Here is a 13,625-nt window from a genome sequence, read left to right as displayed (position 1 = left end):
ATAAAACCTCACTCTTTTTAAAGGCTTTTTATTAGCAGAACAGCAATTTGCAAAGCAATCAAAAAAGAGCAGGGTGAAGAGAGAATTCAAAATACAGTTTAGTCACACTATTAGGTGAAATAATATCAAAATTGCTACGATAAGCAAATGCTCAGTTGAAAGAAACTGCCTAGAGTGGTAATTACTTGTTCTTTGTTTATACAAGATAAATGTAACACATTATAAATCTTTATCTGAGGATATTAAAACTTTATATTTGAACGTATTAAAACTCCAAACCACTCTGAGCCTGTGACTCAGGGCCAAATCTTATTCACAATGTGTCATTACTCATGGAAGGCAAACAGAACTACCCCGTTGTGCGATTTGACCAATATGTTCTGCATGTATTACCCTACCCTTCAGACCCTGTTGAGTTCCTAGATTCATTAGACTCACTGAGGTTTCTTCCTTTTGATAAAGCTACCTACCAGATCTGATCTTTCTCAGTTGATACAGATAGCTCCTTCCAGAAATTTATACTGACTGAAGAATTCCAGCTGGAATAGAAGAAACTTGTTTCTCTTTTAGCTGAGAAACACCGATTACTCACCAGGCCAGACATCCAAACCTAAAGCTTAATACAAAACTTAAATAATTATTTGAAAATACTTAGAATATCACATCTGTCTTTCTTTCCCCCTGTCTTGCCACCCTTACCCAGCAGATGGCAATATCTACTTGTAAATAAGAAATGCTAATTGTCTGCAGTGGAAATGACTTCTCAGGCTTTGACTCTACTGTAGAATATGCTAAGTATATAAACACATCTGCCTTTACATAGATTGCTGCCCAATTCATATTAGTTTGGAAATAGATGATTGATGTTTTAAGATTGCAGAAACATGTCTGATACAATTTTATGCCTCTTGTGCATAATGCGTATGGGTTTTTTTAAGTGTGGTCAATGTCATAATGAAGATTGCTACCTTTAAAAGATCTTCCTAGCAATATTGGATACTGAATTAGTGCGGCGGAATAAAATCAGGTAGAGTCATTAAGCGTGCCACTCATCTAGTCTCTGATCTTACGAGTGTCCCTAATGCACCCTCCAGAAGAACTGACCTCAATTTCTGTCAAAAAAATCTGCATTTTGCATAAATTACTACCATAGCAAACAGGAAATGCTCTCAATAAGATGTTGTCTTTTCTATATGTAGAATAAACAAACTGGGATCAGGCAGTGATTTCGAAGCTTACTTTCAGCGACTGGGAATTGCATCAGGCAGAGTTCGTTATACCAAGAACAGGGTAAGTCTTCCAGATTGCTTGAAGTTTGTAGTGCTGAGCAGTCATCTTTTAAAAGCGTTTGTTCATGATTAATACAAAAGCTTCGAAGAATCTTTGGTTTGTATATCAGTTTTGTTTCTTAATTTAGCAAGAAACCTAAATGTTTGGAGATCAAAACATGTTACAGTGACATGTATATTCTATAGGCTGTCAAGGTCACAGAAAGGTATTTATACAATCTGAGGGGAAATGTATATTTATTTTCACCATACTATTAGTAGGGCCCTTAATATACAAATATGCCTGGATTGTGTTCAGAAATAACTACACAAGATAAAAAAGGGCCATGATGGAGGACTTCTGCTATCCAAAACTGTTCTCACTTTTACTGAAAGCAGTCTCTGCACAATGAAACTGAAGGCAGGTCTGTGTAGATAGGGAGAAAGTAGCCTGCTCTCTTCACCTTGTGTGACAGTCCATGGCTTCGTGTTGATTTAGTTTCTTAAAATGAGTGCACCAAAATGGAAGGATAACAAATTGTGTTTCATAGCAAATAGCTTTTTTTCATTTGGAATCTGTGCAAAACATCATAGTTAAGTGATCAATACGTCCCTTAACTGCAGTTAGAATACAGGGCACTGACAAATTTGCTTGCTCTTTTTCAGAAAGCAGACAAATTCAGCAATTACCCTGTTTATCACACAGTGTACGAGACCTTCGAGTTAGTGGAAAAGTTTTATGACCCCACCTTCAAGAAACACCTGACAATTGCCCAGCTACGAGGCAAACTGGTTTATGCACTGGCAGATTCTCAGGTTATTCCATTTGACTGCACAGATTATGGAGAAGCCTTAAAAGAATATAGCAATAGAATTTATAAATTGGCCAAGAAACATGAAGAACAGCTGAAAGTTTACAAAGTATCATTTGGTGAGTAATAGCCATAAACCTATTTGTTAAGCGCATTAATTAAAATCATGTAGGGACACGTTATATCTCATAGCTGTGAAACTGAATACTTTATTTTCCTGTTTTAATCCTGCCATCATATTAAAGAGCCTCTTTTTTCTTTTTTTCCTAAATAAAACATGGGTTTAACACATTATTGTCTAGATGAGAGGTTCATAACAATTTTTATGTTATTAATTATGGCCATTATGACAGTGCTCATGAGAAATCATAGATTTCAAATGCAGAACAAAGATACATCAGCCTGCTTCTCACTTTCTTGCTCAAGAAGACAAAGGTTTATGGCAACTGCCTGGAACTTCAGAGAAACAGGTTCCCATTCCTCCTCAGCCAAAGACTCCATCTGACCATGGGAAACTTGCTTTCCATCTGTCTCAGTGGCTGGCTATCACTTTTAGGCCACAAAACCACTTCTCTAACTCTTCTACAGAAATATCTCCATTTGCTGAGCACTTGAGCACATTGCCTATAAACCAGGTCTGAAGCAGCACAATGCTCTGTGTCCCAGGCTAGGATAGCCTCCACCACCATCTTCTTCATCTCCCTCTTTCTCTTCTTACCCCATTCACATTTTGTGCTTCTGTATCAAGGAGGATTTTTCAGGCGGTCCCAACTGACTCGCTATCCAATGGACCCATGGTTTAGAGATACAAAGTGCCTTTGAGAGATGTAGAACTTCTTTGGGGTTGTGTGAAACATTAACTCATCTTGGATCCTCATTTGGGAAAAATTAATAATTACATTTCAAACTTCATATAATGGCTTAGGGGAAAAATTCTTGACTAATTTGAAAAGACACCCGTTTTTGTATGAAGGCCACTTGAGACAGAAGAAGTGCAATGGATCATCTGCTCTGAGACATCGCATAACAGAGATTTATTTCAATACGTTCTTGTATTTACTGCAGCACATCTTGTAAGGAAATATCAAAATTGGAATTAATTTTTGCAGCAGTAGGACATCTACCAGAATTTTTGTTAAATCACTTATTTTCATTGAGTTTCTTTCTCAGTTCAGATAAGAAGTTGCTCAAACTACCTTCTGACCAACACAATATTTGTTCCTAGATTCCAGAAGCAATCTTCTTTTCAATCACTGAAACTTCTCCTTAATAACTTTATACTTGTGTCATTTTGACCAGGTTTTTTGCAAGTCATGTTTTTCAATCTTTTCATTATTTTCAGTATTTTCTCTAATGCCTCATCAGTTTTAAATTATCTCTTGAATAAAACTATAATTTATAATTCTTGCTTATTCTATCAATCACACCAGGGTACATACAAATACATTGGCAGTTTTCGCAATACTGTGTAAATGGAAACTAATTTAACTCAGCAGTTTCATAGTTGCCTTGTGACAACACTGAATGTCAGAATATTGTTAATTAAGCCTGAATAAATCACATAATTGCTCTTCATAATAATAGATTAAGGTTCTGTTTGCTTTTGGATTCCCATTTCAGCTGTTCCTTTGCAAAAATGAAGGTTGGAAACCTTCTTTTCATGAAATATGCACTTGCAGTCATATGCTATCGCATATTTTCTAACATACCCAACACTGACAACACTAGCTAGTGATCATGAGCACAAATTCTCTTACATGTTTTCAGATGATCTTTCTTTTTTGACTCTTAAATCCCCTCCTACTGCTTCTGAAATATAATCTATTGCCATGATATAGCCATGATGTCAGCAGGGTAGAACTCTGTCCTCCGGCACACTGGAAACTATTGCCTTGGCTGTGGGCAAGTGTAAATTCTCACCCTCACAAGGTGACATATGTCTGTCTATACTGCCGTCCATAAAGAGCTCGCATGCATACATAAAAACTGTGCCTGTAATTGTGTAAACTAAACAAAAATGTTAATACAAGAACAAACAAGTGTAGGCTGGTAATGAATAAATAGGTTTCCTAGAAATAGAAGAGCAAATGAGACCACAGAACAGCTTTCAAGAGGAGTCCTGGGAACAGAAAGCCTATCACACCAAATAGTGTGATAAATCTGGCTACAGAAGGCCTGTCACACTAAAATAGTGTGATAAATTTATAAACATTAAAGGGCCAGACTTGTCAACAGCGGTCTGGATTTAGGAGATGACCTAATCTTATGCCCCATATTCCAGTATAATCAAAGAGAGGATACTGAAACTTGTGGGCAAAAGGTACAAGTCGTAAACCCCGCTTCTTTGTAATTGAGTTGATTTTTGGTAAGGCCAGAAGTTGTCCTCATAATACTCACCTTATTACTTATTCTACAAAAATTAGTTATATAAATTGATAGGTTTGCCAGGTTTGTATCAAACAGACCCTTTCACAGCTGTTTTTGTCATTAAAAGAAAGGCCTGCTCCTTCTTTGGTGAAGTTATTCCACATGGCTTGGATGTACTGCCAGGAGCACAGCTGGAAAAAGCACTGACTTACCTGAACATAGCCAGGCATAACAGGCAAAATCCTGGGGTCTGAGCAGCAGCACTGTGGGTTGGCCATGGGGAATCATGGCAGAGATACCTCTGGTGCTGTAACTCTAGTGCCCGCATGGAGCAATCATGGGCCTTGGCTACTTTAATCTACCCTGTCTATCACTGCGTTCCATGAGTTGTGTCTTTTACACTTCACTCAATACTATTCAATATCCATATCACACTCTTCTGTTATGATATGAATAGGACATAACGTTCCAAGAGGGAAATCCTGCCATTCTTCCCCAGCCTGCTAGAAGAAATGATATTTTTGATGTAAGTCAGGCTATTTATACCTGAACACTGCAGTGTATCCCTTTGTTAAAAAGGAAACTGCAGAGTTCTCCATTTGCAATGCCAGCCCATTGTCTCCTTGCCAGGCAGAGGGAAGATGTGTACTTTTGAAAGCTTTATCAAGCATTCTTCTGTATTGTTGGCCTTGTCGCACAGGGTCTTAGTCTATTACTGCAAGTAGTGCAGCTCTTTAAAGTCTCCACTAGTGAAACGAATGAATGATGGAAAGGAAACAAAATTAATGCAATTGTATCAGCAAAACCAATGTATTTTTTCTCCCACTGGGTAGCCTAAAGGTGTATTGGGCTCAGTAGATACTCTGAAGTTGTTCACAAAGTTCTTCCTTTTCTAGATCCTCTTTTTTCTGCTGTGGTGAACTTCTCAAAGGCTGCTGCTGAATTTCACAGGAGACTTGAACAAGTTGACAAGAAAGAGTAAGTTTGAAAAAAAAAGTTTTATATATAAAATATAAATATATAAAATGTTTCATATATGAATATTTCAGTATAGAGATATCTGCCTTAGGTACCCAGGGTGGCAGGTCTTTCTTTCCAATAACTATACAAGGAGTCTCTCTGATTAGTGTAAAATGGAGCTCTTCAACTTCAAGAAAGGCAGTATGTGCTAAGATGAATTCTGCTTGCTGTGATGAATAGTATCAGCTGTAGAGCTTATTACTAGCATCACCTTGTCATGAAAATGATTGCAGTACATGGAAAGGCGGGTAGCACTGAAAGGTGAAAGTTGGACTTTTCACCTTATGTTCAGTGAGAAGGAAGTCACATTTCCTCGCTGTGTGAAATCTCTGTCTCCATTTCCCGCAGTCCAGTCACAGTGCGAATCATGAACGATCAGCTGATGTTTATAGAAAGAGCTTTCATTGATCCTCTTGGATTACCAGGAAGGAAGTTTTACAGGTGAGGAATGAGGTTTCTTGGCCAGCTGCCCAAAGCACTGTTTTTGAAGGTGAACCTCACACTGACTCAGCTGAACTGCTCTTCATGTAGGCTTCATATAGGAATACAGCTCAACAGATTGTTTAAGGTAATATCCAGTGGATATCAGACTTTGTTTATAACCCCTGAGGAGAACTCCTTGGCTGCACCAGTCTTGTGGTGCCTAATTCCTCTCCTTGGGTCTGGCACTATGTTTTTATTTGCCATCATACTCTGTGACTTTTCCTTGCAGGTGTGTAGCACTACTTCTGTTACCACTTGCTCCTTCAAAGCTGTACTAAGTAAGGACTGAGGGGAGAATCAACTGTACTGAAAAGAGGGTGGTGTAAAAGGGAGACGAGGATGAGAACAGATGTGTAATGAAGATCAGGAGAAGTCCAGAAGAGAGGGTTTGGAGAGAGACCTTTGAACACAGGATAGATAAAGTCCCATGAGCTGTGCTGTAGAGTCCCAGCTGTCCCAGCTTTGGCTGCTTCTGTAGATACACCTATTAGCTTAAATAATTCTTAGTTATCCTTGAAGTTTTCTCTCTACAAGCACATGGGCCCAGAGAAAGACAGTATTTAGTGCACCACAATACATTTTAGAGTGCATTTATTAATAACACTTGACAACAAGCTAACTGCCAGTGTCAAGTGTGTGACTGCCTCACTTTACTCTCAGCATCCCCATTTACTAATGACTGGATATATCTAAGTCACGGATTGATGGCTTTCACACCAAGCCAGAAGTCCCTCAGGCAGATAGAATTTGAGAATCACTCTTCCATCCTCCTAGGATAAACTGTCATTCACACTTCTGGAAGAATGAAATGGTTGTTTCCCACAGTTCTTCTTGTTGGGTTTAGGTATCACTTGGAGCTGTTGGGATTTTTTAACTTGTTTTTTACTTACTTGCATTTATTAATGTTATTTTAGTGTTTATTTTGATTTGGGAAGCCTCTCACACGCTACAGATGTGCTTTGATACTTCATATGAACAAAATCAATTTAAAAGCAGATCAACAACTATTGGTTATTTAAGGAAAAAATCCCGCCAACAAATGAAATTGATTCTTTTGCTCCGTTCTGCCCCAATACAATCACTTCTCCCCTGAAGAATTCATGCTTTTCTCAAGAATTCTCCAGTAGATTTTTTCTCCCTCTTTTTACATTCCTTTCCCAGATCTGCTGCTTCCACCTGTCCTTTTATACACAGCTAGATGTCCTGTGTATTTGGTAAGTTCTCATTTTCACGAGGTTCATAGCTGCTTTATGTAGCATACAACAGTTCCCTACAATGAACATACACCATTAATGATTACTTTAATTATTTAATATAGCTGTTTTCCTCTTTCCATCCCTCAGGCATGTCATCTTTGCTCCAAGCAGCCACAACAAGTATGCTGGAGAGTCCTTCCCAGGGATCTATGATGCCCTGTTTGATATTGAAAGCAAAGCGGATCAGCGTGAAGCCTGGGAAGAAGTTAAGAGGCAGATTTCCATTGCAGCCTTCACTGTGCAGGCAGCAGCAGGGACACTGAAAGAAGTAGCGTAGGATGATGGCTTCGATAAGCTCAAACAGCCAAGTCACAAGTGCAGCTTATTGAGGCTGCTGCAGTGGCCCAGTCTCTCCTGACTGCCTGCTGTACTGGAGTTCCCAACCTTTGGAATGTGTGAGTGTACTGGTGGGGTGAGCAGGAGCTTTGCATATCAAAGAACTCCTGAGTTAGAAGATTCTGCTTCTCTGACACTGGCAATGCTCTTGCTTTAAGAACAGTCCTAGATGGAGGCAAATTTGGGGGTAGGGAGAAGGAAGAATTAGTTCCCAATTAGAGTTTTCTGAAGGATCTGCCAATTTTGAGGACCCTTTAGTTTAGATGTACAATTAGAAACCCCATTATTTGCCAAGCTGCCTGTAAATCTTGCCTGTAGCAGTGATCAACAGCACACATATAGAATTCTGTGATTCTATATCAAGAGAAAAAATACAACACTGCTCTGCACCTGCATTTTTCTTGTTGGGGTAATTACTTTTGTAACACAGGACACCAAAGGCATCTCTGTATTTCAGCATCTATTCTGCACGGCTGGTGAACGCTCATTTCACTGGTTTGCTTTCTTTTCCCACAAAAGCAGTACCAGCCATTCTTGATGATGATAGAAAACAGCAGCTTAGATGCAGAAATCCGACAGCATTTCCTCAGGGAGCCAGTGTCCATCCCTCTCAAAGTCACTGTGTGCCTCCCTCCTCTATTAGCCCTTTGGAAAACAAAGACTTTGTAGGATAACCAGACATTGACCTTCCAGCTCCTTTTGGCACTTCCATTAGTCCCAAACCCATTCTGGCAGCTTTTGTTCCTATATTTTCCTGGAAGATCTCTTTCATTCAGATGTCTTCTTCCAGTTGAGAGAGCTGGAGGGCATTGGCACTATTGGCAAGGGGCTTGAGGTTATTCTGCTTTCAAATAAGACCTGAAGGAAGTTTCACATCAGGAGCTGCTTTTGCGTTCAAAGAGAAACTGAAATGCATGAGAAAGGTAACTGTACAAAACTGTGTAATTTGTAGAAAAAACGATTCTTGCTTCATTTGCCCTTTAAATGTACTTCTCATGTACATGCTTTACAAATAATAAAAGCGCTAGAATTTTATCGCATCACGTTCCAGTTTGTGGGAGCTGATGGTAGCCCATTTCTTCTCTTATGTAAAATATTCTACAGTTTTTCTCACAACCATAAATTGCACCAGGTTTGGGAATAAAATCCTTTTTGTTTTATGGGGAACAGAACAGAAGTGGTACTAAAAACAAGACAGAATTAGAGAAACAGGACAATTAGTAGGCTACAGAAGGAGCTGTTCTCGTCTCAGGCACCTTGAATTCAGGCATTACTGTAGTTCAGTCCTTCAGGAAGTTATTTTGGGGTATATGCCACCGAGAGGCTTTCATTAGCATCACTTCCATTAAGCCTCCTGAAAGATGAAGGACCTGTGTACCTGTGGATGTTTGGATGTTCTGCTCATAACTGATTGATAAATTACTTTTCACAAATCAAGACTTAGGCACATGAGGAGGAGATTACACTTCCACAGTCCATGCTTTACTCTCCTGTTGGAGAAAGTAGTGCCTGACTGACCTCATCAGCATGCACGAGTCAGTGCTAAGGCACCAGAACAGTGACAACATAGAATCATAGAATCACAGAATGGTTTGGATTGGAAGGGACCTTCAAAGCACGTCAAGTCCACCCACCCCTGCAATGAGCAGGGACATCGTCAACTAGATCAGGTTGCTCAGCCTGGCCTTGAATGCCTCCAGGGATGGTGCCTCCACCACCTCTCTGGGCAACCTGTACCAGTGTTTTACCACCCTCATTGTAATGAATTTCTTCTTTATGGTTGTTATTTTTTTGGCTTCTACCTGATGAGGCCACTCGCCATTATTCGTCTCCACGTCTGTAGCTTAAGGTGTTGCTGAAGGATGTGATACCTTGTGAACAGTGGCTGGTGCATAACTGCACTGTTTCTCCTTCCCTTCTGAATCACCCATTTTTCTTGCTCCATTGTAACTTTATGTTAACTGCAATGGGCAGTAACTGAATGTGCCTCCAAGGAAGGGTTTGGATATCTCCATGGTGGAAATGAACAGCAGCTAGCTTTGGATCTGTCGGTGGTTGCTGCTATCGGATCATCAGAGGGCAAGGCAAAAAGGGATTTCCATATAAAAAGGAAATATCTGTTGAAGAGTGATTCCTGCTTAATTTACAGAAACCTCTTTAATAACATAGAATCATAGAATAGTTAGGGTTGGAAAGGACCTTAAGATCATCTAGTTCCAACCCCCTTGCCATGGGCAGGGACACCTCACACTAAACCATGGCACCCAAGGCCTCATCCAACCTGGCCTTGAACACTGCCAAGGATGGAGCATTCACAACCTCCCTGGGCAACCCATTCCAGTGCCTCACCACCCTCTCAGGAAAGAATTTCTTCCTTATATCCAATCTAAACTTCCCCTGTTTAAGTTTGAACCCATTACCCCTTGTCCTGTCACTGCAGTCCCTGATGAAGAGTCCCTCCCCAGCATCCTTGTAGGCCCCCTTCAGATACTGGAAGGCTGCTATGAGGTCTCCATGCAGCCTTCTCTTCTCCAGGCTGAACAGCCCCAACTTTCTCAGTCTGTCTCCATACAGGAGGTGTTCCAGTCCCCTGATCAGTCTCGTGGCCTCCTCTGGACTTGTTCCAACAGTTCCATGTCCAACGCAGGGGAGCACAAGAGCAGCCTCACTGCTCGGCTACTCCTCTGCAACTTAAAGACTGAGAGCATCACCCAGCACATGCGCAGCCGCGACAGCAGCAGCGCTGCTGAGATCACAGCGGGGTTACTCCACACAAGAGGCTTGGGGCATTTCTGCACAGTGGGAAGGTGCCCAAGGGAGAAACTTCAGGTCTGGGCACTCTGATGCCCAACGCTGCAGCCTTCCCCGTCCCGCCTTGGGGACCAGCTCCCAGGGCCAACGGGAGGCAGCACGGCCCCAGCAGCACAGGCCAAAGGCAAATACAGTTGGGGTCACTTCTCAGCTCTAAACAGCTCTCTCCAGGAGAAGACAACGCGGCTTTCTAGCAGCTTCTGCTACCTTCCTCATCCTGTTGCCAGGAGATGGGCACCGCGCAGGGAGCTGTCATGGAACCCTCATGGAACACTGATGTCACAGTGACGCTGGAGAACTTGAGGGGCCGCTGGGGCCACAGCCCCTCAGTCTGCTGAGCAGCAGGACCCAGCGTGGCTGCTCAGCAAACACTCGGCGCCAAGGGGAGGAACCGAGCGGTGATCAAGATGTCTTCAGCGGACGCATCCTCGGCATCGGCCAAGCGTCGAAGAGGTGACACGGGAGCACCTTGGGCTGCTGCCACCGCACCTCCCGCAAAAGGGAACTGCCTTCAGGGTTTGCCTGATGAACCCTGGGCCCTGACCATGCCATTTTGTGTTTCAGAGACCTCTGCCAGGCTCCGAAAGCCTGCACCGTGCGCCTTCCTCTATGCCCTATGGGAGCTGGTCTGCTGCGAGGAGATCAGCTCCATCTGGTGGGGCAACAACGGAAGCTGCATTGTTATTGCAGAGGATCTCTTCCAGCAGGAAGTGCTTCGCAAGAAGGAAGCACGCAAGATCCTCATGGCTGAGAACATGAGCAGCTTCCTTGGCCAGCTCCACCTCCATGGCTTCTGTAGGATGCCAGAGGATCTCTTTGTAGTCACCTCCATCAGGGAGCTGCAGGCAGTAGCTGCGGCAGGGCCTGCTCTGAGACAGGTACGTTGGCTCCTCCTCACACAAAAGAACCCTCAATCATCTTGTGGCAGCTGCTGAATGCTGACAAGATACACGGCAGCACCAGCATTATTCCCAACAGGCCCATTCCACACTCAGGTGCTCTAAACCGAGACTTAATTGGGTTTCTCCATTGGATTTCAGGCTTTTGAAGGCCCTACGCTTCCCTGCTCCCAACTGCTGGAAACACAAGGGTGGTTATGACTGACCAAAACTCTATCCTAACATTGCATTCAGCCAAAACAACGCAGCTCTAAAATGCCCCAGAAAATCCTTCTGAACACCCGTGTTTGCCTTTTCTGATGCAGATGCCGAGCTACCGGATCTCTGTCTCTCTCCTCCTTGCACCCACGGCAACTGACTCCTCTCCTTTGCATTTTGTAGCTGCTCCTCTACTACCACCCGCATTTCCAGGAAGACTACCCCAACCTGCACAAGATCGAGACGACGGCAGAAACTGCTATGGAGCAGTTGAGAGCGGCCACTGCAGCCCCCTTGGGCCTCAGCGTCAGCCACGCCAGGCAGAGAAGACGCCAACGTGGTGCTGAGCCTGGTGCAGGAGCTGCAGAGGAGCAGCACAACACCCAGCCCTGTGCAGTCACCTGCTCCACACGTACCTGGCATGGGGCTGCTGCAACCGTGCTAATGGACACCAGTGGCCCATCCGCCCCAAAACGCAGGCGTAGGTAGATAGCAAGAGCCACAGGTTAGAGACAGGGTATAGGTTAGTGTAGGAGTAAGTAACTGTTGTTGGCGTTTCAAGAAGTTACAGGTTAGTATAGGAGTAACTGTTGGTGTAGGTGTTGCAATAGGTTATAGGTTAGGATAGGGGCAGTGTTGTTCATTATTCTCTACAACAGATTTTTCTTAGAATCATAGAATTATAAGGATAGTTATAGTTATAGTTTAGTTACAGGATAGCTGGGGTTGGAAAGGATCTGAAGAGCCTCTACTTCCAAGCTCCCTGCCATGGGCAGAGACACTTCACACCAGACCATGTCTCCCAAGGCTCTGTCCCACCGTGAGATGGACGCTGCCAGGGATGGAGCATTTACCACTTCCCCGGGCAACCTGTGCCCGCGCCTCAGCACCCGCACAGGAAAGAACTTTGGCTTCATTCCTCAACTGAACTTCTCGTGTTCCGGTGTAAACCCAGTTAATAAAAGTTTCACCAGTAAACATACCTTTTCAGTGGTAGCTAACCTTTGAAGTCCTGTGCCATGCAAAAGAACATATTCTTTCTTCTTGTTTCCAGGTGCAGTTCAAAGATGTAAGAATAAATTACAGCTCACATCAGGCTGAATGCACAGGTGGAAGTGATTGCTTTGATCCTTTCTTCAACTTATTTGATAGCTCTGTATGAATGTAGGATCCACCATGACCCAATAGGCCCTGGGAAGTATACAAAATAGCTTAAATCTATTTCCATTCCTGTCTATAAAGTTCTACTTCAGGAAAGCAATAATCCAAACCCTTCTGAATAGGAAAACCAAACCACTTATAAATGTTTTATACGAATCGAATTCCATAAAGTCCCACACTCTTGATATGGAAAGGATCAATTACTAAGAGCTGAGATTGCTTCCCCTGCCTTCAGCCAACAGTGTCTCTTTTTCTGTAGGTGGGCAACCAGGCAACTGCTGCCATCCCACAGCCCAAAGGCTGCTGCATTTGTGTAGCTCATAATTTCAAAGAGTGTGGGGACTATTCAGGCTCTCCTTATGCTCTGTCTTTCCCCAGTTCCATGTGCACAGTTCAGTCAGCCTGGCTGAAGCAATCTGTGGATCGTAGAGCAGTGAGAAAGAGACCCTTCATAGAATCATAGAATGGTTTGGCTTGGAAAGGACCTTAAGATCATCCAGTTCCAATCCCCTGTGGACACCTTCCACTAAAGCAGGTTGCACCAAACCCCATCCAACCTGGCCTTGAGCAATTCCAGGGATGGGGCATGTTCAAGGCCGGGCTGGAGCTGGAAAACTATTTAGCAAAATTAAACTGAATAAAGTTAAACATCACTTGGATATTTGCTGATTGCCTCTTTAGAAAATCAGTTTCAAAGGGACAGTGCCAGGAGATTATTTTGGATTATATATATATGGTTGAAATACCTTTGGTTTGCCTTTGGAAAGGAAGCCGAAACACTTGGTCGATTTGGTGATGGCTGGAAAGCGAGGATTACCTACACGTTCCAGTCTACACTGAGTAAGTGATAAACACAATCCAGTTACAACACTCATTTATTTGCACAAAATTAGCAGTAATTTAGAACAGTAATTCTGCTGTGGTTTTCAACGAATGAATGAATGAATCAATCAATCAATCAAAATAGAACCACCTCAAAATTGCTCTGCAGATATTAAACTTAATAAAAACTCT

The 13,625-nt window shown here is 42.6% G+C and overlaps 1 protein-coding gene across 1 annotated transcript in view; it reads left to right on the top strand.

Moving 5' to 3' along the window:
• NAALAD2 (N-acetylated alpha-linked acidic dipeptidase 2) overlaps positions 1-7,483 on the top strand; it is a gene marked incomplete at both ends in the record, with an annotated part of 30,492 nt that extends 23,009 nt beyond the window's left edge. Inside the window, 5 exons of the mRNA XM_080613601.1 lie at positions 1,200-1,290; positions 1,935-2,199; positions 5,344-5,425; positions 5,816-5,908; positions 7,294-7,483. Coding sequence (XP_080469727.1) covers positions 1,200-1,290; positions 1,935-2,199; positions 5,344-5,425; positions 5,816-5,908; positions 7,294-7,483 — 721 coding nt within the window. The remainder of the gene's footprint in view (positions 1-1,199; positions 1,291-1,934; positions 2,200-5,343; positions 5,426-5,815; positions 5,909-7,293) is intronic.
• Between the last annotated feature and the right edge of the window lie 6,142 nt (positions 7,484-13,625).

Source organism: Psittacula echo (assembly GCF_963264785.1).
Source record: "Psittacula echo genome assembly, chromosome: 3".
NCBI classification, from domain to species: domain Eukaryota; kingdom Metazoa; phylum Chordata; class Aves; order Psittaciformes; family Psittacidae; genus Psittacula; species Psittacula echo.
The sequence above is the reverse complement of the archived record's forward strand: the minus strand, read 5'-3'. Positions and strand labels throughout refer to the sequence as shown.